At 45.1% G+C, this 27,041-nt stretch overlaps 2 protein-coding genes across 3 annotated transcripts in view; one reads left to right on the top strand and one right to left on the bottom strand.

Annotated features, from left to right (window-relative positions):
- MORN5 (MORN repeat containing 5) overlaps positions 1-14,410 on the bottom strand; it is a 32,763-nt gene extending 18,353 nt beyond the window's left edge. Inside the window, exons 1-4 of one of the 2 annotated variants that reach the window (XM_041726903.1) lie at positions 10,512-10,599; positions 6,940-7,087; positions 5,221-5,332; positions 2,129-2,260 (exon numbers count right to left, since the gene is read on the bottom strand). In XM_041726903.1, the coding sequence (XP_041582837.1) occupies positions 2,129-2,260; positions 5,221-5,332; positions 6,940-7,087; positions 10,512-10,558 (439 nt within the window). In that variant the 5' untranslated portion in view covers positions 10,559-10,599. Of the gene's footprint in view, positions 1-2,128; positions 2,261-5,220; positions 5,333-6,939; positions 7,088-10,511; positions 10,600-11,210 lie in introns of those variants that run through there. The other variant, XM_041726902.1, reaches the window with a different exon arrangement.
- Positions 10,723-24,346, top strand: NDUFA8 (NADH:ubiquinone oxidoreductase subunit A8). The gene is made up of 4 exons (XM_041726901.1): positions 10,723-10,879; positions 16,194-16,357; positions 20,034-20,199; positions 24,028-24,346. Exons 1-4 carry the CDS (start codon positions 10,724-10,726, stop codon positions 24,163-24,165), a joined length of 624 nt encoding a protein of 207 aa, XP_041582835.1. The 5' UTR covers position 10,723; the 3' UTR covers positions 24,166-24,346.
- The last annotated feature ends 2,695 nt before the right edge of the window (positions 24,347-27,041 follow it).

Here is a 27,041-nt window from a genome sequence, read left to right as displayed (position 1 = left end):
GGCTCCAAACCTACCTTGCTATTCTCACATTGCAGTCGGGACTGGGACCCCACAGTTAGATGCTGCAAGGCACACACGCGGAGACAGAAGGGACCCACTCCTTTCTGTGTGGCTTATCGCTCATGTGAGTGTTATGTCAGCAAGGCTGACTCACTTCCAATTCCTGTTCCCCCCTACACACCCGGCTTCTACAGGCTCCCTCTCCAGAGAACCTGCTGGGCAGTGGGCCCTGCTCAGAGGTCTGGGCTGCCCCTTCTGGGGGGGGGTCCCTCTCTTGACCCTGTAGGCTTTCGTATCCCAGTCTCTGGTTTCCCCTCCAGGAGAGGGTGGCTAGCTGCTCCCGGCTGTTACTCTCTCTGTGTCCTCGATGTCCTCCCCTTGCTTCTTCCGTTCTCCAGTATCCCCTGATACTACATTCTCTCTGTTTTCCTAACTGGACTCTGCCTGATACAGAGACAGATAGAACTCCTGCTCACGTGGATCTTCCAGTCTGGGGGGAGAGACAGACAGCGATTCTTGACACAAAGGAGGACTTAATTATAGCTGGGAAGGAAAGTACCAAGTGTATGGCCCTGGGAAGCCCTTCAGTAGCTGGAATGGTTTAGCATTATTTATAACTGTGCATCTCTTCAGTTTCCTTGATCCAGAAACTTCATAGGGAGCCTATTGACACCCAGAAGAATTAGTGCTCTACACAGTCCAGTCTATTAATGGAAAAGCGGAAGGCATTCAAGAAAACTGCCAGGGGACTTGGCGTGTGAGCATCTGCCGTGTTCCTCCAGGAGCACCAGTGGGGCAGGGCTATCTGAGCTCCAGCCCCAGCATTAAGCCACAAGAGCAGCTGACAACTCCATTTACTCTCATGCCAGTGCCACGAGGCAACCCTCTTTTTTTGTGTGTGCTACATTTTATTTATTACTATTATTATTATTTTTATTGGAGTTCAATTTGCCAACATATAGCATAACACCCAGTGCTCATCCCACGAGGCAACCTTCTGATCACCACCAACTCACCAAGGAAATGTCCCTATAGGGAGAGGAGGCTCTCGTCAGCCAGTCTGGGCCTCCTGGCCTTTCTGGCAGTTTTTTTTTTCTCTCATTTTAGAGCAGAGTTTCTTGACCAGGGTCTTTAGAAGAACCCCCTTAAGACTATGTAAAATGTGCATGCACATGTGTGCATGTGTGTGTGTGTGCGCGCGCGCACATGTGGGCAGTTTTCTAGGAAGAGGGTCTGCAGTTCCCTTATTCTTTGTGGGACTGTGACTCTAGGAAAGAAAAAGTTTAGGAATCACCATGCTACAGGAAAATGTTCTCATTCTTATTTGTACATTGGCCTCCTGTGCATTTGGTTACTATAAGTTTCAGTCTGATCAGCTTACATTCACTTACCAACAGAAGTTCTGGATCCTCCAAGGTACGTCCCTGGCTGTACCACATGATATCACTCACTTTCTTGACCTTTACCTGTGCTGTTTCCTCTCTGGAAAACCTCTTCCCATGCCCTGTGGTCAACTCCCAGTTTTTCTTTGGGTCTTACTTTAGCTGCCATTTCCTTCTTGAAAGCCTCTGAATTTCCAATTCTGGATGACGTACCCATTCTTTGTGCTCCCACAGCATCACTCTCACCTCCCTGGGACTCCCCATCTTTACTTCTTCCCCTACCTTCATGTAGGGCCATGTTTTTCCCCTTTCATTGTGCTTTTCCCACAATGAAATCAACCCTTTCTAGTACTTGTCTGCTACCTGTAAAAACATCAACTCCATGTGGAAGGTGGTTTGTGTCTAGCTTTGTCCAGCTTTGCTGCCCACATTGAACAGTATCTAGCATATAGCCAGTGTTCATTAAATACTGGCCAAAGGATAGCATGCAGAAATCTGTACTTTCATCTGTTTAGTGCTATACTCACAGTTAACCACTAATGTCCTTTGTCTCACTCCACGATTGTGTATAGACTCATCAGCCATGAGAACCCCTGACTGTGAAACCTTCAGATCATAATTTCTGTCTTTGGTCGGCAGAAGTTTCTTTCTTACCAAATGCATACGTGTGTGCACACATATGCACACACCTAAGTGTGGACAAGAGAAGAGTAAACGTGTGTCATGGGGTGTCAGAATGGACATACCTGTGTTTCTCAGAAAGCGATTCCTATAGTCCTTGACAACCCTCGTGGTCGGGTTATAGAAGCCATCTCCACAGTCATAACAGCCCTGAGGGATCTTTCTAGGTGGGTCCATGTTGGTGAGTTGAGAGATCCCTTGAAAGGATACAGTGGATAATTAACTCATTACCAAGGCCAAATCTAATCCCAGGCTCCCGAAAGTCCTCTTTTGTCTGGTCACCCATGGGAATATCTGGTTACCACTGTTGGACTATGGAGCAAAACCAACAGGAGAGGTGCCTCGGAGCAGCTTCCTGAATGGGGCTCTGTGAGCAGGGTCTTGGGGACTTCTAGTCCCCCACCTTCTTCCCTCAAACCCATCCTCCATTTCTAGTGACACCATGACAAGGACATAGATTGTGGAGGCAGAGAGACCCCAAGGAGGCATCGCAGTCTGCCATGTGGATAGATGTGTCTGGAGGAGGGAAGGTAGGCAAGGGGCGGGCAAAGGCCAGAGGCATGAGCCCTCAGGCCTCACTCAGGAAGCCCGGCAGGGGCGGGACCAGGTGTGTATCAGGAGAAGAGCAGGAAGAAATGGGTCAGGTGGGCAGGGATCAACTCTGACTCAGCAAAATTACCACCATGGCTGCCATTGAGAGTGCTTATCCTGTGCCCAGAAATTCATTACATGCTTAACTTAATTCTCACAGCAGTACTGTGGCCCCATTTACAGATGAGAAAACTGAGGCTCAGAGAGGTCAAGTAACTTGCCCCAGATTCTCCAGCTAGGAAGCAGTGAGGCACCCAGCCATAAAAGCTCTATGTCAGGCTGCTGACCCTGGAACCATCTGCCCCATAGGTCACACTGTTGGTCATGCTGCCCTGTGTATTGTATATCTTGGAATGCGGAGACCTGAGTAATGGGTACAAGGTTGGAATAAATAACTTCTCGGGTTCTCTCTAACTTGTGTTTCCTGTAAATCCCTGTCCTCTGGACGGAGGGCTAGATGCCCACAGAGCATAGCATCCTGCTCATGGTGCAGGGTTCAGCCCTGCACACAGGGTTCAGATGCTGGTTAACAATAACCCTGTGTACACTAGTGCCCAACAGTTCCTGAGCTCTTCCTCTATGCCAAGCACTTTCCAGCCATCCTCTCCCCGAAGCCTCATGCTCGTGCCATCTGACAGATACTCAGAGAGGAGGGGGAAAGGGCAGCCTTAAGCTTCTCCCTGCCCCTGAGGCGGAGAAGTGGCTGTTTCAGGGCTCTGCCAGGTGCTCTGTGACTTGGGAAGGCCATGGATTACTTAAGATAAAGTTGCTGTTTTGGGAGTGACTGGAGGAGAAGGGTGGGTGTGGGGAAGGTCACTGCACTGTTCATGAGCCTTTGACAAAACCAGCTACCATATGACAGCTGAGGGCCTGAGGCCAGGGGCTCTGTCTTCACCTACAGGCTTCAGTGGGCCCACGACAAATTCCAGGCCCTGTCATAACTAACCCAGGAGGAGCCATTTACAAGATTCTTGAGTGGCATCTAGACTGGCAGCTCCGTGAAGGCAGGGGCCCCTGCCTGACGCAGAGTAGGTGCTCAGGAAATTAAATGTCATTGCCTTAGCTCCCACACCCCACCTCCCCCTGCTGTGATGTCTGTATTATCCTCCCTGGGTAACTCTACTGAGCGCCTGCTATGTGCCAAGCAATGTGCCAGGTGCTGAGGACACACCAGTGAGTAGGACAGAGCCCCTACCCCATAGCATGGAACATGGGGGTGCTCAGGAACAATTTAATGAACGCATGAGTGAATATATGTAAGAGGTAGAATCCACAGGACCAGGTGGTTGCTTGTGCACTGGGAAGGAAGAAAGCAGGACGTGGCCCATCCAGGTGGATGGGGTGATAGTCTCTGAATCCCTCATGGGAGAAGGGGCTGGTAGGGAAGGGGATGAGTTCCATGCAGGCAAGGGAAGGGATGCCAAATACAGGTGTTAGGGAAGCTGGCTGCAGGAATCTGGGGCTTGGGAATTTTGAACTCCGTTTGGAAGCTGATGATATAAATGAAGGCTTAGAGGTGAACTGGCTTGTTTAGGGAGAGGACACAGAATGTTACCAAAGAAGGCTTAAGGCCAGAGAGCTCTGGAAACCCCCAAATTAATAACAGTGCCAGGGGGAGGAGCTGACAAAGGAGGCAAAGTGGGGAAAGGCTCACCTGGTCAACTATCTGATTCAAGGTGACACAGCCACAGTTTGAGCTCAGGTCTGCCTGACTCCAACCTGGGTGCTTTCTAGAGGTTTCTGCCCTCAGGGAGGCTGGCTTGCCCAGGCTCATCCATCTATTGAAAGGGAACTTGGAACTCAAACCCAGAACTTCCAGCTCCAGCCTCTGTCAGCTATACAACATCATGTCATGACTTAGGGTTTATTCTTACAGCATGCAAAGTCATTTTCCTGTTTGTCATTTTGGATGTATTGTCTCAGCTGCGCCAACAGCTCTGCTCTTGAGGTGCAGCTGACCATGCACGAGCCCCGGAGACACAGATGAACCCCTTCGGTGGCTGCTCTCCGAATCCAGAGCCTTGGCCCACGTCACCGCCCATGATGGAACATGATTTCTGATGCTACAGGGGACACACCGAGGAAGACCTGGGCTACCCCCCAACCCTGGGAGCTCCCCTACCAGGAAGCAGGTCTGGACTCCCAGGCCTCGGCTTCCTCCTATACAATATGAGACCAGAAAGGCAGGCATGGCGGAGTCATCAGGAGATTCTCGTGACACAGGATCAATACAGAACCTCAGCCAGAGCCTGGAACCCAGGGCACATGCTCCTTCGGTGCTGCTTGATTTCCGTGCTATAGCTGGTATTAGGAGTAACAAACAGCTGGGATGGGCTGTGCACCCACCGCTGGAAACACTTTCCAGCATTATCTTACTTATAACAGACTTGTGAAGTGGACGATACTATTGTCCCATTTGGCAGGAGAGAAATTGAGACACCTAGTGGTGAATGCCCTGCCTGTGGTCCCCGGGTGGTATGGAGGGGCTCTGGTCACTGCAATAGGCCAAGGCCCCTTTGTTTCCCTCTCGGTCTGGTTGTGAAGGAAAGGGAGGGTGCCCGGGTACCTGCAGGCTTCAAGCCGTAGCAGATCTCAGTGTAAAACCTCCTATCATAGCTGTCACAGTAATGCCAGTGCTCCGCATCATACTGTAGCCCATCTGAGAACGTGTATGTGCCCTGGAAGACAAGGAACGTACATGCAGGTTTGAGAAGGACGGATGTCATGGCAGGAGGTGGCTTTTTCCTCTTCTCATGGCCACAGAAGAGAAGTGATAGCTATCCTGGTTATCAGGGTGCTGATGATTAGAAGAAGTGGCTATAGTGCTGAGCTCTGTGACTGGCACTCAAAATATGGCAACTCTGTGTGATGCTGGGCAGATGATCTAGCCCTTGGTTTCCTCATTTTGTAAAACTGCATAGTCATGGTATATATTTAACAAGGTTGATTCAGTGAGGCAGTACAGGCAAAGTGTTCAGCACAATGCCTAGCATATAGTAAACATTCAGTCATGGTTAAAAAGGTCATAGCCACTGTCACAGCCCTTTGTCCAAATATGTACATTCTGCTTCTGCTGCCCCAGTGCTGAAGGAATCCCCAGGATGTAGAGATCGCATTGGTGTGGGCATCAGGAAATGTAGGTGGAAATTCTGATACTGTTAATTCACCGTATGACCTTGGGTAAGTCACATCCCCTTCCTGGGGCCTGGATTCTCCAAGCTGTTAAACAAGGAATATTCCTTAACCTTTTTAAAGATGGGTACTAGTGAAACCGATGAAAGACGCAGATCTTTCCCCAGAGAGAACCATAGTCCCAAATACACAGAAACTCTTGCATATAAAGTGAGAGGTTCTACTGCGCTCCACCACCCCCATTGTATGCATGGCCCACAAATCGCAGGTGGGATTAGATGGGTTAGATGATTTGTCATGATAGTAGCAGTAGTACTGAGACCTAGCACTGAGTGCTTGCTGTATGCCAAGTACTAAGCAAAGCGCTTAAGGATATCACCTCACTTACACTCACATCCACCTAGGAGGTGGCTGGTGCTATTGTGGTGGGCTGATTAATGGTGCCCCAAAGATATCCACATCTACGTACTGGATCCTATAAAAATGTTAGCCTTATATGGCAAAAGGTACTTTGCAGATGTGATTAAGTGAAGGATCTTGAAACAGGAAGATTTTCTTGGATTATATGGGTCAGGCCAGTATAATCACAAGGGTCCCTATAAGAGGGAAGCAAGGGGGTCAGAGTGATAGAAGACAAGATGATGACTAAAGCAGAGAAAGGCAATGTGATGATGGAAGCAGAGTGATGCATGGCCACCAGCCAAGGAATGCAGGAAGCTTCTGGAAGATGGAAACGGTAAGGAAATGGATCTCCCCTACACCTTCTAGAAGGAATGCAGCACTGCTGACTTATTTTAGACTTCTGGCTTCCAGAACTATAAGGTAATAAATTTCTATTGTTGTAAGGCATAGCATTTATAGTAATTTGGTATAGCAGCAATAAGAAGTACAACTATTGTCCCCAGTTCATAGGGAAAGCCATGGGCCCAAGGTCACAGTTAGTGGCACAATAGGATTCAGACTCATCATGGCCTCTCCAGGGGCCTTCTGGGTCCAGAGGAGTGGATTTCAGAGGTCTGGGAGATGAGTTGGAGGGGAGCAGAGGGAATGGAAAGAGGTGGACACCAGATGGAGAGGTCAGGGTCCCCCACAGTAGGGGCTCTTCCTGTCCAAGGTTTTATCCTCTGCAACCACCCCTCCTCAGGCTGATCACCTTCACAACCAGTCCCTTTTCCCAAATGGCGTCATAGCGGCTCCCGCTGGGGAAGTACAGGGTTCCTTGGCCATGAAACATGCCATCCTTCATCTCCCCGACATATTTCGTTTTGGTAGGAAGGATATATTCAGCTTCACCCTCCATCCTGCAAGGACAAAGGGAAATCATTGGGTCTTGCACGGTGGCTGGAGGATCAGTGCTGGCAGGTGCAGGAGGATCAGAGCTGGCAGGTGCAGGAGAGCAAGTGGGAACCTCATCCTTAGAGTCCTCAGATGTTAGTGCCCCAGTAATATTCTGTTCAAAACAAAATTTTTGTTTTGTTTTGTTTTCCTCAAAAACTCAAAAATTAGAGGGTCTTTGTTGTTGAAGGTGGGGGGTGGGCCACAGAGTTGTGTCTGTTTGTCTTCTCCCTCACCTAGAGGTTGTCCTGGGGTTCACACATCCCATAGCACACCCCTTGGTAGGCCCAGAGAAGGAAGGGATGTACTCAAAGCCACACAGTTAGCACCGTGGAGCAGAGACCAGGGCCAGGGTTCCTGGCAGTTGGTTCTGTGTCTGGCCTGTCCCCCATGACCAGCCCACCCCTTTTTACCACTTATAGAGAATTTGGACAAGGATGAAATTCAGACAGGGCACATGGGTTTAAATCTTACTTGACTGTTTTCTAGATGTATCATCTTGGAGGCCTTCCTAAAACTTTTTGTTTTCCCTCTTTCCTTCCTTTCCCCAACAAATCTTTACAGAGCATCTACTACATATTAACACCTACCGTAAGTGCTGAGTCTGCTTTGCTGGATGCAACCAGGGTGACAATAGTGATCAAGGCCTATGCAGTCCCTGCCCTTGAGGGGGCTCACAGGCTAGTGAGGGACACAATTAAGCAATTACAGAATATGTGTTAATTGCCATGCAGGAGGAAGCAGACCCAAGAGGAGCACAGGCCAGGGACACCCAGCTTGACCAGCCAACTGCTTACTTCATGTGTGAAATGGCTGAGATGAATGCCCAAGATCAAACCAGATCATGTATAACGATTGTCCTAGTAAAGGGCCTGACATGTAGCGAGTGTCAAAGGGAATACTATCCTTCATTTCTTTATCCTTGTATTCTTTCTCTAGTCTCCCCTGCTAGCTAGATGTCTTCTAACTTGAACTTCTTTTGGCTTTGGTTTGTACTTCTGTTGGACGCTCAGCACGTTCTGCCTTGTGTTATAATTGTATACCTCATATTCCCTATTTAATCAAAGCTTCTGGAAAGGAAGACCTTCGTATCTTCAGTTCTTAGAATCATGATTCTGTATGAACCGGTGCCCTGTAAACAGCTACTGTGTAAGGAATGAAGGGAACAGAAGGGGCCAGTGAAGTGACTGGAGGGATGACAGAAAATGCCACTGTTGCACACAGGCTCCAAGTAGAAGAGTGCTGAGATTGAGGCACAATTTCTGAGCCATGTATACGTGGAGTCAGGAAGCCTGAGCCAGGCCTGGCTCTGCCTCTGTGCCTGTGTGATCTTGAGCCAGCTCCTTTGCCTCTCTGAGCCTGAGTTTCTCATCCGTAAAATGGGGATAATGACAATACTATCCCCAAAGTTGAGATAATTGATTGAAATAATAGCTATAAAACAATAGCAGAATCCCCATAGAGAGTAAGAATTCACACACCATGTTGTGTTTATTTTACTGCGAGACAGAAGAGGAGGCAGAAGGCCTTTTCTCCTTTATGTGTTCATTTGAAATCACATCTACCATTTCTGTCTCCATCAAAACCCTTCTCTGAGATTCAACTGCATCCACGCCCTTTTACCTGTAAACTGGATATCGGTGTTAAGACCTTCTACAGACATCCCCAGCTCACCCCAAATGAAACTCATCCTCTCTTCCTCCAAAGCAGCCCCTCCTCAGAGTTCTCAATTTCAACAAATGGTACTAGAATCATCCAGATTCAAAGCCTAGAGTTAGGCACCAAACCTGAGACTGGAGGCAGTCTCTGAATGAGACTCTGTTCTCTGAATGAGCCTCAGTCTCTGAATGAGCCAATCAGTTGCCAAGTACTGGCAATGAAAAAATTTCCAAACTTCTACATCTTTCTCTTTCCTGCAGCCCCACTGCCTCTGGTTCAATCCAGGGTCCTGCTGCCTCTTACTAGGACAACTATGGTCTCTGACTTGATCTTGCCATCTCTATTCTGCTTCCCTCTCTCCTTCTTTCATTTCTCTTCCTCTCTCTTTCCTCCCCTCCCATTTTTCTTTTATTCACTCAAGGCAAAAAGCCTTCATTATAAATTAAAAGTAAGTTAAAAAGAACAAAGGGATAAAGACTCCAATCCATGGTGAGGATGTGATTACCATATCTCAAATTTTATTCATTCATTCATTCATTCATTCAGCCAACATTTACTGAGTGATCTACGCGCTATGAAGAGGGCTACAGAAATGAAATAAATTAGATTTCCTAGTGCCCAGCCTCACCAAGGATCTATCTATCAGTGGCTCCTCCCACCCACAGAATTGCGCACAGTACTCAAATCTCTCTATGCCAGAGCACAGATCCACCCTTCCAGCTCTGGCTCCCATTCTCCTTTAGACACATCCAACACTCCAGCCAAACTGAACTGCCTGCTCTTCCTCTTGTAAGTCCTCTGAACTATTGCTTATGCTGTTCCCTCTGCCTGGAAACATTCTTCATCTTGCATCTCTACTCATGTAAATCCTACCCAACCTGCAGGGCCTGTCTCAAATATTTTCTCCTCCAGAAAGGCTTCAAGGACTGCCCCAACTGGTTGTGTCCTTTGTAGGAGCTCAGGAGCAGGACTGCACAGTAGAAAGCACATGAGCTTTGGAGTCAGGCCTGGATTTTGATACCTGATCTGCTCAATGCCAACCAGATGACTTTGAGCAGGCTAAACAGTTACTCTGAGCCTCACTTTTCCCACCTGTGAAATGGGGATATCTATTTCATAGGGTTGCTGTGAGGAGGGGGAGATTCAGGCAAAGCCACTGTCTGAAATTATTTTCTCATTTCTTTGTTTATTGGAAATACACTGACTGGACTGTAGGCTCCATAACAGCGAGGATCTTGACATTTTTTTTTATAATTTTTATTTATTTATGATAGTCACAGAGAGAGAGAGAGGCAGAGACACAGGCAGAGGGAGAAGCAGGCTCCATGCACCGGGAGCCCGACGTGGGATTCGATCCCGGGTCTCCAGGATCGCGCCCTGGGCCAAAGGCAGGCGCCAAACCGCTACGCCACCCAGGGATCCCGATCTTGACATTTTTCATGTTTTTATCTCCATATCTAAAACTGGCAGATAGCAAACACATGCCTATATATGGAATGAATATATCCCAGCTCTGTGCTTATTAGATATGTGTCCTTGAGCAAGTCACTTTGTTTCCCTGGATCTCATTTTCCTGAGCTGTAAAATGGGAATAAACAATCCTACGTGAAAGGCTTGTCCTGAAGGTTAAAAGGAGTAAAGTTTGTGAACGCTTCTGGTGCAAAGGCCAAAAGGCAGCCGTCTTTCCCCAGTCACAGACACTCAAGACAGTGAGCCGGATGAGGCCCTTACCTCCCGTCTACATATTCCCCAATGTATTGGCTTCCTGTGTACTCCATGGTGCCAGCCGGTAGCTTCGCGCCCTTGGGATCCTGCTGTCTCAGCGCGTCCCGCCTCGCTATGACAACCGAGATGGGCGGGGCCGAAGCGAGCCTCAGGCCCTCCGCGCACTGCGCAGGCTCCGCGGCTCGCGGCTGGGCGGCGCAGTGCGCCTGCGCGGCCTGATGCGCAGGCGCAGGCGCGAGGCGGCTCTGGGCGGTCGGAAGGGGACTTCAAGGAGACGGCGGCGAGGCTGCGGGCGCCTCCTCGGGTGTGGGGCTGCCGCCGTCATGCCGGGGATAGTGGAGCTGCCCACTCTGGAGGATCTGAAAGTGCAGGAGGTGAGGCTCGTTCGGAAGCCAGGCCAGCGGGGCGTTGGGCCGCAGCTTTTCGGGCCTGGGCCCAGCCTGCTCGGTCTCACCGGCCTGTGGGCCCTGGGTCCGCCCACGCAGCACCGCCCCCGCCCCGCCCCCGCCCCGCAGACACAGGGCGCTCCCCGGACGCCCCCTCGTCTCCTCCGGGAATCGCCGCGCCCCACCCCACCCCGCCGTGCCGTGTCTCTGTAGCATTGTCTTCCCCTCCCCCACCATGACCCCAAACGGCGATGTTTGTCCTTTACGAGAGTAACAGTGATACCTTTTATTAAGCACCAGCCAGGGCCACTTTACTTACTTTAGTGTCCCTTAATGCGCAGTCCTCCCGGCGAAGTGAACACACCACCCCGGGTGCTCCCCGCTGAGCGGAGCGGAGAGTGGCTTCCAGGCTTCCAGGCTTCCAGGTGGCCCCCGCCCTACGGGGCCGCAGCGGCGCTGGGAAGCCGAAGCAAAAGGAGAGGATGCCGGGGAGTGGAGTTACTAACAGCCCGGGGAAGGTGTGTTCATTTATCCAGGAGGTAGTATTGAATAATTGCCGCATAATACCCCTACACTGGAGAATAAGAGATGATCCCTGCCCTCATAAGGCTTATGCTTGAGTGGGGAGACGGATAGAAAGAGGCACTTAGAGTGAAGACAAGACAGTGTGTATACAGATTACAGCAAGTACAACGAAGCCTTCTATAGATGTCAGGCAGGATGCTGATTGATTACTTCACATACATGAATTCATCAAATCCTGCCAGCAGCACTATGAGGCGGGATATTACTGGTCTCTTCATGTGAAAGACAAGAAAACAGGCCTTGAGAGTAGAAGTCATTTGCCCAAGGTCATGTAGCTTGTCAATTTGGCGGAGCTGGACTGTGAATCCAGTTCTGACTTTAAAGCCCGTGCTTTTAAACTCTTGCACTATGGGCAAAGCTGAAAAGAGTGAGAATAGTTAGCAGAACCTTTTGTGTCTGGGAGACAGGTGCTGTTTGATGTGATTCTAGGGTTAGTGGGAAGCAGCCGTTGCAGAGCTTGGAACAAGTGCCTTGGACTGGCAGGACTGGGAAGTAGCTTCTGCAAGGCCAGACTTATAAGTGAGGTGGAGAGGAGAAGTGGAGGGTTTAAAGGCAGAAGAGTGTCATGGCAGGGCTGGATAGTAGAAAGACGAGGCTACATAAAAGGAGAAGGAGGGCAACACTAAAAATTATATGCCAGAAATTATATCCCGGGCACTGTGTTAAGGGTTTCACTTGCATGATTTCACTTAAACCTGGATGGCTGTGAGAATGGCAACTATTATTTTGCACAGATGAAGAACTTTTTACCTAATCTTCAGGAACTTTATAGTATAAAGTGGAGGCATCCAGTATTCAGTCTGGTTTCTCGTCCCATAGTGAAGCTAGGTTAGCCTGAAAGTGCTGTATTTTTCATAGGAACCTTAATTTGGTTTAGCAAACATCTGAGGTTCTACTTCCTGCAAATATTCTATATCTGGAATAAGTTTGCCGTTAGCATTCATACAGTTGAATTGAAATACAGATAATTACATAACTAGAATACAAGACAAAGTATAATTAAATGTTATGGAAGAAGGGCAGACATGGTTTAAGAGATGAGAGCAGGATTTGAAGTTGGATCTAAATTCCAGGCCTAACTGCTCAGTTACCTTGATTAGTCACTTGTGGCATTTGCAGACATAGTTATTTTATTTGTAAGATGAAGTGATTCCAGCTGTATAATTCTCTGAGGCTATAAAGGGAACAGGGAAAGCACTTCTTGGGCATAATGTGAGACTTGGCTAAATGGCATTTGAAGAATAGCATTTATAGGCCAAGATGGAGTGATGGGCTTTCTAAGCAGGGGTTAGAGCTGAGCAAAAGTAAGGAGATGGGAAAATGCAGGGGGCCACAGATGGGTTCTGGGGACTGTGAGTTCAGTGTTCTGAGACAGCAGCAAGTCCCTTTTTGGAAGTGTCTTGTTGAGTTAGAAGGCTGGATCCAGAAGGCTTTGAATACCCTGTAAAAAGTGCAGGCTTTATTCTTCTGTGAAGCCTGAACACTTCCAGGGCTTGGTTGCTAATTTGTTTGTAATAGAGTACAGTAAGAACTGTCTTTTAGGAAGATCACCCTGGCAGCTCTGTGAAGGTGCATTGAAGAGGGGAAAAGAAAAGTGGGGAGGTTAGTCTTGGTGGTTGTTGAAATAATGAGGAGGATATTAATGACCCCAACATAATTGGTGACTGCTAACAGAGTGAAAGAACAGATTTATCTGGAAGTGATCAGACTTAAAAGTGACTTAGGTCTCACAGGCGGGAAAGGTGGAGGAGTCTGTCAGATTTCTAACCTGACAATGGGCCTGGGGAGGCCAGAGGGAGCAGGTTTGAGAGACCAACACATTTTGGACCTTGTTGACTTTGGAGTTAAAACACATCCCTATGGAAGAAGTAGTCAGAAGCTTAGGCTGGAAACTCCTTGTACACATGGACAATTTTGAGTGGAGAAATTATAGCTGCTAGGCACATCATAAATAAGAACAGATAATAGCAAATATTTATGTTCTTATAAATAAGAAATATTTCTTATTTATAGAAAAAATATTAATATTTTTATGTGTGTTAACTCATTTAAATACTCAGTGGTCCTGTCAAATGAATATGATTATCCCCCATTTTCCATAAGTAAAACGGAAGGCACAGCATAAATTAAATACTGTAGAAAGAGGTGCAGACATGGTTTAAGGAAGAGAGCAGGACTGGAAGATTGGTTGTAGATTGTAAGACTTTCCACACCTGCAGATTGTATAGACTTGCTGTGTGGAGAGGCTGTCATGAAGGTAAATGAGGAAGGTGCTGGAACTCTGTGTTCTTTGAGACAAAGGGAACTGAATGAATTTGAGAAGGTATTCACAGTAAGCAGCTGTGAAAGGATGTTATTTCTGTTGAAACTCCTCAGACTTCGTGAAGAAGCAGGTGAGGGGAGATGGTGACATCCAGAGTCTTTTGCCACCTCAGTGCAGGTGATATAATGCAAAGAGGCCTGATTGAAGGTTACCGTCTGTGAATTCCAGTTCTGCAGTTGCCACTGACCTGCTGTGTCATCTTGAGCACATCTCTTTCCCCAGGAAAGAGATTTAGTGAGTGGTTATTATCCTTTATTTCCCTGTGACAGAGCATATTTTACATGCTCAACAACTTGTGTGTGCCTGGATTTTGATAAGGCCTCTACATTTGTAGGAAAGTAAGGCAAAGAATGCCGTAACTTTTTTGGGCATGATAGCTGTGAAGACATTTGAGTAATTAAATCAGCCATTTTAAGGTCTTTTAAGGCATTTATCAAGGAGGTAAATAATAGCTACCTTAAAAATTTAAATATATTAAGCTTTAAAAAGTTTGAATCTTGACTTTTTTAAGAGACAGAGAAAGAGTGTGAGTGCATGTGTGCAGGAAAGCCCGATGTGGGACTTGATCCTGGGACCCCTGGAATCAGGTTCCAAACCAAAGGCAGATGCTCAATCTCTGAGCCACCGAGGTGTCCCAGAAGGAGACTTCCTTAATGAGGAATATCCAAAGAACTATATCCCAGACAACAGGAGCAAACATTGTACCAAACTGTGCTTTAAAGTCCAGAGAAAGACCAGAGTGCCTACTGCCATTGCTGTTTATCTGTATTATCCTAGGGTTTTAGTCAAAGCAGTAAGATAGGAAAAAAGATACAAATATGAGAAAGGAAGGGCAATAGTTTTGACTTGTAAATGGAAGTTTTTCCTCTTAATCCTCATTAGTTTTGTATCAGACTTGACAGAAGTTCAGTAAGATTTGGCTAAAGAGAAGATAGTATACAAACAAGCAGTAACCAATTTGAAAATCTAATAGAAAAAATATCCTATTAAGCTAGTATGAAAAATGTTAAAATACTGAGGAATTAAACAAGAAATGCACAAGGTTCCTACATGACAGAAACTATAATTTTAACCAGAGCATAAGAATGATCTGAATAAGAGGAAGGACATACTATATTTTGGTGAGAAGGCATATAATTCATGTCATCTTGTCTCTTCCGTAACTGTTGTACCCCTGATAGCTGGCACACAGTGAGTGCTCAACAACTACTTTTGCTAGACACTATTTTGGGTGCCTGGTGAGCTACAGTAAACATGACATTTAATTATAGCTTCCTTTAGGGAGAATCGACATCTTCAGTCTAGGAGTTCTGTTGGAAAGAAAATCCCTACCCTCTTGGAGCTTATGTTCTAGGAGTCACAAATGAAGTGACCATTAATGATAGTTTTTATACAGTCATTAGGAAAATATCCTCTGAGGAGATAAAATTTGAGCAGAGACCCAGTATTATAAACATGCTCATTCCCTTCTAATTTAATACATAACTAAACTTCATGTAGTTCCAATGCAAATTATTGGATGAGGGGGTTCATCTGAAAGAATAGCCAAAGTGATTTTGAAAGGGAAGAATAAGGAGGAGGGTGATCCTCCCAGACAACAAATGTTCTGTCTAGATTATAGCAATGAAAATGTTGTGGTGTTAGCACAGGAAAAGGTAGTTACACAAAAGAGGCCGGCAGGACCCTTGCTTCAACAGCAGTTAGATGGGCCCTGTGAGGCAGCTGTAACTACACTGTTTCTCAAGAAAATGTACTGGGAGGCAAGTGAAAGACTGACATAGTTATGGGATGACTACCTTGAATATAGTCTGTAACTGTGAAAAATTAAAAAAGAAAGTAGTACTTTATCATTAGTAATAACTTTCTGGACTGCATGCCCTCTTACTGATCCTTTCTAGTCTCATCTTCTGTGATTCTGTAATCTTCTGGGAACTTTTTGTATTCTATCACTTTTGTTTCTATAAAGGAGATTCATCAAAGCTCCCCAGAATTAGTGTCTCCCCTTCCATCCCCAAGGCCTCCATCATCCTTTAGAATTCCACTTTCTCTTTTTTTTTTTTTTTTCCATTTTTTTTTTTTTTTCCACTTTCTCTTATAGAGAGCGAAGGATTCTGTTACGGCTGCCATTTCCTTATTTTTAAAATGGAGAGAGTAATGTCAGCCTAATGAGGTTATTATGAAGGTGTAGAAACTCATGTGTGTGAAGAAGCCTTGTGATCTCTAAAGCAGTGGGGATCACAAAGGATTATTATGGCAGCCCCCCTCCCCCTCTCTTGGTAGAGTCAGACTGGTGCTACTTTTATGTTTCCTGTTTTGAGCAGCAGGAGGTAAAGATGAGAAAGTGATATCCTGGTCACAAATCTGTGGTCTGTCTCCCACTGTTCCTTTCCCCAGGTGAAAGTCAGTTCTTCGGTGCTCAAAGCTGCCGCCCATCACTATGGAGTTCAGTGTGACAAGCCCAACAAGGAGTTCATGCTATGCCGCTGGGAAGAGAAAGACCCCAGGCGGTGTTTAGAGGAAGGCAAGCTTGTCAACCAGTGTGCTCTGGACTTCTTCAGGTAAGAATCTTTCACATCAGTGCCTAGGGGCTGAAACATCTAGGTAGGTATATGTATCTTGGTGAACACCCAGCTAATAAAGTGAAAGGAGAGTTTTAGTAGGAAATGCAAGACCTTGAAATCAGACCAAAATAAGCCCAAAGTAAATGATGCAATTATTTTTGTTATTTAGTCTGTTCTTTAATATCCATGAATCTTAATTTCCAAATTATAGAATAATACCTATCTTATACAGGACTGTTATGAAAAATTTGTAAAAGTACATAAAAACAACTAAGCACAGTGCTTGCTAACATGAATTCTCTAGAGTGATATTACTACAGAAGACTCAGTTATTATGGAGAGAAAAGTGTGTACAGAGTCAAGGTATTAAGTAGGCCATTATGCATTATACTACTATAAGTAAAAAAATATCCAGATTGTAATTGTAGAAAAATGGTTTGACAGACTCTGTTATAAGGGACAGAAATTGCACTTGAAGGGAATTGGCTCATGTAGCTGTAAGGTCCAGAAATAGGACTGGCATCAGGCAGGGCTGGAATCAAAGGGATTACATAACTTCATAACTACTTGGTATCTTTTTGCCTCTCTTCTCCTCCCCCAATCTCTTAGTTCTGTTTTCCTCTGCCAGACTCATTTTCAGAGACTCTTTCCTTACTGTAGCAGAAGTGGCCACGTGGCTGTGTTGTTTGTCAGGTAGACGTAGGCCAGTGGTACTGGTTGTCCAGTGGTATGAGCAGAGGTCCTGGACTGAGTCTCATTGGCCTGGCTGGTTGATTTCATATGCGTATCTTTGAGTCAGGTGTGTCTCAGGAGATAAAATGCTATGTTTGGTCAGGCCTAAAGTGGGGAGTAGACTTAGATTCATCTAAACCACATTGCTGAGAGATAGGGAGGGATTATTCCCCAAAGGAAATGCGAAGGATGTTACAGAAGACAGGAGACGACTGCTGGCTAGGCAAAACCCACAGATGTCCATTATAATGACGGTAGAGGGAAAAATCAAATTCCTTCACATAATAGCTGCTTTCCTTCTTTCTTGGTCTGCTCTCTTTGTCCATATGCAAAGGCATTTTTGTGGTTAAAGTCAGTGTGTGGTTTAAAACTTATTTTTTACTGAAACTGTTGGGAACATTCTTTCACTCTCTAGATTGTCTTTGTCATCATTTTTACTGGCTATATAATATTCTACCAGTCTGTCAACCAACCATAATTTACTGGACCAGTTCCTGTTATTAAATGTCATTTTTTATTCCAGTTTTAGATAAATCTGCAGTGATTACCTTTATGTGTAGATCTTTTTCTCTTTTTAATTAATTCCTTAGGGCACTTGGGTGACTTAGTTGGTTAAGTGTCTGCCTTTAGCTCAGTTCATGATCCTGGGGTCCTGGGATTGAGCCCCACATCAGGCTCCCCATTCAGTGGGGAGTCTGCTTCTCCCTTGCCCTCTGCTCCCCCCCCCCCCCCTTATGCTCTATCATGCTCTCTCTCTCTCAAATCTTTAAAAAAAATTAATTCTTTGGCATAAATTTCCCATCAGTGGGATTATTCTGTAAAAAGGCTTTGAACATTATTTATGGCTCATGGACTATTGTTGCCATTTTTTTTTTAAAGTAGCTGCCCTCAGCAGTATATCTTTTTATACCTTACCAGCATTGCACATTATTCAAATATTGAATAAGTACAACAATATTTTATTCTTGCTTGAATTTGCATTGGTTGATGGCTCACAAGATAGAACGTGTGTTTACTTGTTATTAACATTTCTAAGAGAACTTTGGAAAAGCATTTCTGTTTTGGCCCAGAGGGAGTATATTTAAGTGGGAAAAGTTTGGATTTCACAAGCTCAGGAGGTGTCCCAGCTGCCTTCATGAGAGGAATTTCTTACTGAAGTGGCTTTTCATAGGTGTTAGTAGGTAATTGTTGGATGTGGGTACCAGGGTAACAGGGTCCAGAACAAAGCCTAAGTACTACAAGTAGTACTAGCAGTTCTCCACTGTACCATGCTGGAGGAATAAAAAACTCACGTTGGGAATGGTAGCCCATTCCCAGAGTGATTCTCAAGTGAGGTGGGTGTAATTTTCTGTACTGTGGACATACCGGTCAGTGAGGCCAGAGGCAATTCAGAAAAGCCCTATAGGGGGATCCCTGGGTGGCGCAGCAGTTTGGCGCCTGCCTTTGGCGCAGGGCACGATCCTGGAGACCTGGGATCGAATCCCACGTCAGGCTCCCAGTGCATGGAGCCTGCTTCTCCCTCTGCCTGTGTCTCTGCCTCTCTCTCTCTCTCTCTCTCTCTCTCTCTCTGTGTGTGTGTGTGACTATCAAAAATAAATAAAAATTAAAAAAAAAAAAAAAAAAAGGAAAAGCCCTATAGGGCTTTGATCTTCCTTCTTCCTTTCCACGCACACCCTACCACTCATAGTTTACAGTAGGGTCCCTTGGAAGGGTATATAAGAAATTGGTAACATTAGTTGCTTCCTAGGAGGGAAACCCATCAGGAATGGAAAGCAGATTTTTCACTGTGTATTTCCCCCATCCCATTTCTGAGGTTCTTTGTGAGCTGTGTTAAGTAAGATTCCTGTGTTGAGTGTAGCTAGATTCTTGGAGTATGGCAAGTAAGCACTTCCTAAGCAGGATTCCTTTGAGGGAATAAGGGTGCTATGCATTTCTTCCACTGCCTCATTTATGGCTTTTACATAAAATAGTGGTATTTATTCTTCACTGAGTTGGCATTTATTGGATTAACAGCAAGATTGAATGGTAAGAGAAGGAGAATTTTGCCAAATAATTGAGGCTTATCTCTTACACACAAAAGTTACTGTTTCTTCAGCCAGTTTTGGCAGTCACAAAATGATTTACCTGCTACCTTCTTAACAGAGAGCACCAAATTAATTTAATTTTCTTCTTCTTCTTTTTTTTTTTTTTTTTTTTTAAGATTTTATTTATTCATGAGAGATACAGAGAGAGAGAGAGAGAGAGGCAGAGAAGCAGGCTTCATGCAGGAAGCCAGGCATGGGACTTGATCCCGGGTCTCCAGGATCCCAACCTGGACTGAAGGCGGCGCTAAACCGCTGAGCCACCCGGGCTGCCCCTACTTTAATTTTCTTCATGGCAGAGATTAATCTGTTTTTGTTCAGTGCATTAATAGAGTGAGGACTTTGAACCCTGGGGAGCATAAGGTCATTTGCCTCTGTACTGAAAGACCCCAGGATCTTCCACTTGTTAGTTTTTGTATTTGCCTTTGATAATTCTGTCTCTTCCTTTGCCATGGTCTGTCACCTCTGACTTTTGTCAAAATGCCTATCTTGGAATTATGCCGCCTCTTCTAAATTTGCTAAACTGCTAATCTTTAGAATTAGATCTAACAGAAAGAATAGATAAGCCCTAAGTGAGGAGTGTTCTGTGTAGAATATATGTGCCTTAGACCACAGTCTTTGCATTTCAACTCATTTATTTTTGCTACATAAAGAAATTAGATCTTATTCCTCAGCAATCTTTTTCTAGTTACTGGTTCTCATCTGAGGATCTCCAGGTTGTCTTGTAAATGAGATAAGACCATCTATTCTCCTACCTTTGAGAAAGCAAGGCGTATTGGAGGTCTGTACTAATTTTTCCCCACTTTTCTGTTTTTCATTATTTTGCAAGGAGCTACCCCTAATCTAGCCTTCTTTTCCAGGCAGATAAAGCTTCACTGTGCAGAGCCTTTTACAGACTATTGGACATGCATTGATTATTCTGGCCTGCAGTTACTTCGTCGCTGTCGCAAACAGCAGGCCAAGTTTGACGAATGTGTGCTGGACAAACTGGGCTGGGTACGACCTGACCTGGGAGAGCTGTCCAAGGTAAAAAGTCTCCTGCTGGGAGCCCCATCTTCTCACTAAGGGGTGGGTAAGGGCAGGAGGTGGTCAGAAAAGGATCTTCTCTGAGTACAGATATGATGGGAGAAATCCGTATTTACCAAACAGGTTAATGAGGGGGTAATTATACACAATCCAGAAGGGAGTTTTTTTTTTAATAGAAATATTTCTTTAAATAGATCCTCCAGCATCTGCAGATTTGTTTTTGTTTAATTACCTAATTGGAGAACAAAAGGGAGTAGATGAGGATAAACAGTGTTAGGGGCATTGGCAGTTGAAAGCATTGAAGTCATTGTGGAATTCAGAGAGGAAATCGGATCGAGGGTATGCCAGATTCTTCAGGCCAGATTTATCAGTACCTAGGATTTTTAAAAGTCTGTCCCTATAGTTCAAAAAGCATGTTTTCCGACTCTTGGTTCTGTATTTCCTCAGTCATGACCCCACCATCTCTTGAAACATTAGAAATCTGAATGTCTTTTTCCTTCATTTCCTACTCTTTCTCCTTTTATACAGTCATCAATTCCTGTAGGTGAGCTTTTCCTGGATTATTTTTTGAATCCACTCACTGTCCCCACATTTTGAACAGGAGTTCTTAACTTGGGGTATGTGAATGTCTGGAGGGGAGGGTGGTTCAATTCAGATTTTAGGAGACCTTATATCACTAAAACGGAAGCTTTTAGGATATAATTATGTTTTCATTATAGGCATTATCTGTATGGAAAATAAATATCACTTTATTTTTAAAACTTCGGGGGCTTGCTCTTGGTTGCAGTATTCTAGCTTACAAGGCCCTTTGTGATCTGACCTATCCCTGCTTTTTTATTTTTTATTTTTAGAGAGGGGTTAGGGTATGGGTAGAGGGAGAGAGAGAATCTCATTATTCTCACTTGGGGCTCGATCTCACAACCCTGAGATCATGACTTGAGCTAAAATGGAGAATCAGACGCTTCACCAACTGAGCCACCCAGGTGCCTTTGACCTTCTCCTGCTTCTTGAACCTTATCATCATCCATTCCCCCTGGGACAGATAGGTGTCAAGGCGTGGAGGGAAAACTCAGGTTTGAATGGAGAAAGATAGTACTATTGAATCACTATGGGATTCTGAGCAAATTGCTGACTATTTCCTGTCCTACCGCATCTATAGAGTAGGACCAGTATTCATCCCTAGTTTTCTGTAAGGAGTAAGTTCCTAGAGAGTCTTTGTGAACCTCTAGCCTAGTGCCTGGTGCATAGGTCCACAATTAGTCTTTGTTCCCTTCCCTTTATGTGCGATATCTATGAATAGTTGGATCTTTTTTTTTTTTTTTTAAGATTTTATTTCTTTATTCATGAGAGACAAAGAGAGAATGAGAGAGAGGCAGAGACACAGGCAGAGGGAGAAGCAGGCTCCATGCAGGGAGCCTGATGTGGGACTCGGTCCCGGGACTCCAGGGTCACGCCCCAGGCCAAAGGCAGGTGCCAAACTGCTGAGCCACCCAGAGATCCCCAACTAGTTGGATCTTAAGCTTGGTGTCCTAAGTAGATGAATGGCTTAGCAATTTTGTTTTGTTTTTTGTATCCAGCTTGATTATCTTCAGATATCTTCTCTTGCTGCCCTGAACAAATTACTTCATATTGTTGATAACTTTGTGCTGGAAAACACTGGGACCTATATGCATTTACTAATGAAAACAACCTTTTCTCATTTCTCTTCTCATGAAAGGAGAATTAACAAATCATGCTATTAAAGCAATATTAATTCCTGAATCATTGTGTTAACATTTTTAAATTAATTAATTAATTTTTATTTTTAAAGTTTTGTTTATTTGCCAGAGAGTGAGAGAGAGTGCATGAGAATGGGGAAGGCCAGAGGGAGAAGGAGACTCCCCACTGAGCAGGGAGCCTGATGTGGAGCTTAATCCTGGGACTCCTGGATCATGACCTGAGCTGAAGGCAGATGCTTAACTGACTGAGTCACCCAGCCCCCACCTCCCTGCCCCCCCTTTTTTTTTTTTTTAAGATTTTATTTATTTATTTGAGAGAGAGACTGCATAAGAGTGGGGAGTACATTTTTAAAAACATATAAAATATTGTCCTAACTCTTTTCAAAAGTTTATTTTTTTAAGAGGATTATAAATTTTAGTCATACTTAACATCAAAATCCAGTCTCTTTTTAGAAAGGTGATGACCAGCTAGATGAAGCCTAAATTTTAGCTTTATTCACTTCTGCATTCTGCTTCCACCCAGTTGCCCCTCTTCCCTCTATACCCCTGGCCAATTTCTACTCACTCCTCTGTCATCAGCTTCCATGTCAGTGTCCTTGAAGTTTCCAGCCTTCCTAAGGCAGATGGCTCTCTCTCACCCATAATTCTGCCATCTCAGTAAGGGTAACATTGAAAATAACTTATGGAGCACCTGCTGTACCTTACATTTGACCATGTATTGTCCTTTTTTTTTTTTGACCATGTATTGTCCTAATAGCACTGTGAGAAGTGGTCAGTCTCCACCTCTGACATGTATCTTTATCATGGGCAAGCTAGCCTTTCTGGTCCTTACCTGTGAACTACAGATAATAATGCCTTATGAGGTGGTTATAATAATAATTGTGCTGTGAAAGCTCCATTCACAGTAAATAGTTTTTGCATTTGTGCATATGGGAAGACTAACCAGTTCTATCACATGGAATGGCTTGAAGATCAGACCACTACGTAACAACACTGTTAATATGGCCTTGCCTTTCCATTTCTCTGTATGTTTCCTCATCTTTAAAGTGAGAACAATTTATGCTGGGTTTCTGATGGAGATATTGTGACCACCAGGGATAATGTGGACATGAGCACCTTCCGTCTCTTTCCCTGTTACCATCATGTAGTGCTACACCATCTTGCCAGGCCTCTTGATTTGGCTCTCCCAGTTCTGGTCCTGTCCCTCTGTAATCTAGCTTCTGTACCTTCCAGCCTGCAGATGTGCTTCAATTGCTTCCCTACTTCAGTGGCACCTATTACCATTGGGTTAAAATTTAAACACTTCAAAAAATAAATAAATAACATTTAAACACTTTTTGCACATCATTTAGTGTACCATCATCATCTAGTCCTGTCTTCTAGTATAGTATGTTATTTTAAAAGTACAGGCTTTGGAGTAGACAGATCCAGCTTCGAGTACTAGTTTTTCCACTATTATTAGGTAGATGGTCCCAGGGAACTTCTGCAAAATGATCTCATGGGAGTGTGAAAATGAGATGGAGTAAGGTGCTCAGTATCACTCGGACAAGCACTTGCCTATGTGTTTCATGCAATCTTTGCCTTGGCCATTCTAAAGATATGCCTCTCTGTCTTCACATGTATTGTTTTCGTGGAATGTCTTTCTCCTGCTAATCTTTCTGCTGGGCTCATGGCATCCTTTAAGATGAAGCTAAGTGTTACCCCCTCTGAAAGTCCAGCCACTAGCCTTCAGGATGGGCTACATGTGGAGAGCCCTTGCTCTAAGTCTTAAGTCACAGCACTTAGTTGGTGCATCAGTTGTGATGATTTGGTTGCTTGTCTGGCTCCCTCAGTAGTAGTAGTAAGTGAGTAGTAGTGAGCCCCTTGAGGACAGGGTGTGTTCTTGTTACCTGCTGTATCCATAACTTCTGCCACGTGGAATGACCCAAAGAAGGCTTTCTTAAATGTTTGTTCAAGGATCAGATGAGTCTAAATGTGGTTTGCTGGGGTTTGAAAAAAGAGGGGTAGTTGGGGTAGCAGGAGCAGAGAGGAAATGCTGGGAGGTGCGTTCTTGGGCTCAGACTGTTCCACCTGACCTCAGCCTTGCTTCTGTCCTCTTCGCCCCTCACAGGTCACCAAAGTGAAAACAGATCGGCCTTTACCGGAGAATCCCTATCACTCAAGACCAAGACCAGAGCCCAACCCTGAGATAGAGGGAGAGCTGAAGCCTGCCAAACATGGCAGCCGCCTTTTCTTCTGGACCATGTAAAGATTGGTCCATGGCCCACGCTCAGTCACACGCCCAGACAACCACTGATGAAATTCCCATGCAGTTTGCATCGGCTGTTTGAGTGTTCTTTCCGGGATCACAAACTGAACAAAAAAGTTAATTTATGTGACTTGGCAGTTATTCTATACCATTTCCTGGCCATTAAAACTTTTAAAGGAAACAGTTGTATTTTATTATGTTTTATATAACCTTTTGGCCTTTAAAGATGACTTCCCTTTACTTGTTCTTCTTGTGGTCCTGTGTGTTCCTCTCTCTCTGCTTTAAGTCAGCCGGGGGAGCCACGTTAGATCAGGCAGAAAGGACTGTGTAAAGGAAAGGCTCCCTTACCTGTCTGTGTTCACGCATTTTGAAGTCTTACCACTCTCCCCATCCAACATTACAAATAGCTTTCCTTAAAGGTCATGCAAGGAAAGTGTCCAGGATAGGAGAAGTGAAGAAATGTTTGAGCCTTGTGACTCAGGCCATGGGAGGGGCCTCCTGGCTAGGTTTTAGGCAGTCTTGCTCAAAGTTTCTTAAAGAACCAAACTTCCACCACTTCCCCTTGATAGCCCATCCTCAAGCATTATAACCCAGATGTTTTTCCTGATAGACAAGGGAGGTGGAGGCTGAGCTCCCAGCTCCAAAGCCAGGAAGTCGGGAGGTCTGAGTGTCAATTCCAACCTTGGGTGTGTTCCTTAACCTCTTGTGAGAGGTTGAATTTGAAGACAAACTAAAGACAACATGCTTATCTACCTCCTGGGCAGGTTAAAGCGACAAGTATTTATAAAGCTCGGGCTCAAAGCACTATTATGTCGTTCTTTTCCCTTTCCTTCAGTTCCTTTTTCACTAGCAGGTCATTTCCTCTACATCTCACTGGGTCGCTTTACACCCTTCTGCTTGTGGCCTTTAATTGCGTGTGGCCCCATGTAAGTACAGGGCAGCTCCCTGGGCCTTAGTTTCCCTCTGTGGAGCTCCAAAATGCAAAGTCGACTTGTCTTTCCAAAGACCTTTCCCACTCTAAAGATTCCGTGCAGGGAGAGTGCTGGGAGGCATTAGAAGAGGGGCAGGGCCTGTCACCCAAATCATCAGTATAGTTCAGAGACTAAGTTCTGTGTGATTGGCTTTGCCCCTCCCCTACAGTTGGGAGCACTTTGGATGAACCTCACTCTTACCTGTTCTGCAAAAGTTCCTGACCAGCTGCCTTTGCCTCATTGTCAAATTTAATGTAGAAAAAGAATAGATTCCTTAATTTTATTTTTTTTTTAATATATTTTTTTAAATTTTTATTTATGATAGTCACAGAGAGAGAGAGAGAGAGAGAGGCAGAGACACAGGCAGAGGGAGAAGCAGGCTCCATGCACCGGGAGCCCGACGTGGGATTCGATCCCGGGCCAAAGGCAGGTGCCAAACCGCTGCGCCACCCAGGGATCCCGATTCCTTAATTTTAAAAACAGCTGAGGCAACATCCATGAACCTTCTTGGTGGCCAAGAAATTAGAAGTCACCCCGGTGGGGAAAGTATGAGCATGGTCACAGGTTAGCATTAATGTGCTACCTCAAGCACATGCGTTTGCTTCTTAGATTCTGCAAAAGAAGCTGGGACCTGCATGAAAAATAAGTATTCATTGAGCTTCACATGTGTCAACGCTTTGCTCAGCTTTTGAACAAATTTTTGTTTGTCATGTCCATTTCACATTTTGTAACTGTAGCTTGGGGAGAGGTGAAGAAGCTCCAGTCCTCAACAGTAGTTGGGGGATGCAGATGAAGACTGGCTTCAGTCAGTGGTTCTCAGCCTTGGGTGCATATTCAAATCACCTGAAGACCTTGGAACACTGATGTCTGGTTCCTGCCCCCACCCCCTGAGATTCTGATTTAATTGGTCTACGGTAGGGCCAGGGCTGGGAGTTTTTGAAAGCCCTCAGGGTTATTCTAAGGTCCAGCTAGGGGTCACTGATTGCGTACATGAAGCAGATCCAGGTTAAGTGCTAAGTAAGAAGTGGCTAAGCTGAGATTTAAGCCCAGATATATCTGGTTCCAAAGTCCATGCTCTTAGTATATACCACTGCATAGAAGTCACATGAGATCTTAAAATGAAGATTCTGGTTCAATAGGTCTGGAGTAGGTTCTGATTTTTCTAGTAAGCTTCTTCTTGGTGCTGATGCTGCTGGTCCGTGGACCATAGTTTGGTTAACAAGGGAGTAAACCACATTACCTTTCTGACTGGAGCACCTATATCTGATTACCCTGCTGCAGTGTCTAGCACCAGTTCATCCCTAAATGTTAATTCACCTTTTTAGAATCAGAGCCACAAGTCTTGAACTGTTAATGGCTGCAAATTCAATAGTAGGATGTTTTAACTTTTGCCCAAGTTGGACAGAAGTTCTCGTCTTTCCCCCTCCCCACCTTGCTTTGAATTCCTTGAACAAAGAAACTAACATTTGGCTTTCCTGCACTCTTGATGGAATTCCACACCACATCATAGCCTCCTAGGACCAAAGAGTCCGAGTGAAGATAGAATTCCCCAATCTCTCAGAACAAATGTGTCTCTCAATTCCAGTAGGTAAAAGGTCACAGAGCAATTTGAAAGCAGTTAGTGTGAAGGATCTCTGAGCAGGGTTTCAAATAATAAGAAAATCATCCTGCTGGCTTGAGAATAATGAGACTAATTCCTCACTTTTCCAAAGGAAATTTATCTATCCCCTTTCCTCTGCCCTGCCTGTTCCTGTCTTCCCTATCTGAGTGAATGGTGTCTCCATCCTTCCAGAGTCAAACAGGAGACTTGCCTTTTGACTCTTGCTCACTTCTCTGTGTTCCCATCCACTACTCGGCCCTATTGCACTCCCTCCATAACCTCTCACATTTGTTACTTCCGCTTTT

This window comes from Vulpes lagopus, chromosome 12 (genome assembly GCF_018345385.1).
Source record: "Vulpes lagopus strain Blue_001 chromosome 12, ASM1834538v1, whole genome shotgun sequence".
Taxonomy (NCBI): domain Eukaryota; kingdom Metazoa; phylum Chordata; class Mammalia; order Carnivora; family Canidae; genus Vulpes; species Vulpes lagopus.
This window is presented reverse-complemented; position numbering and strand designations above follow the sequence as displayed.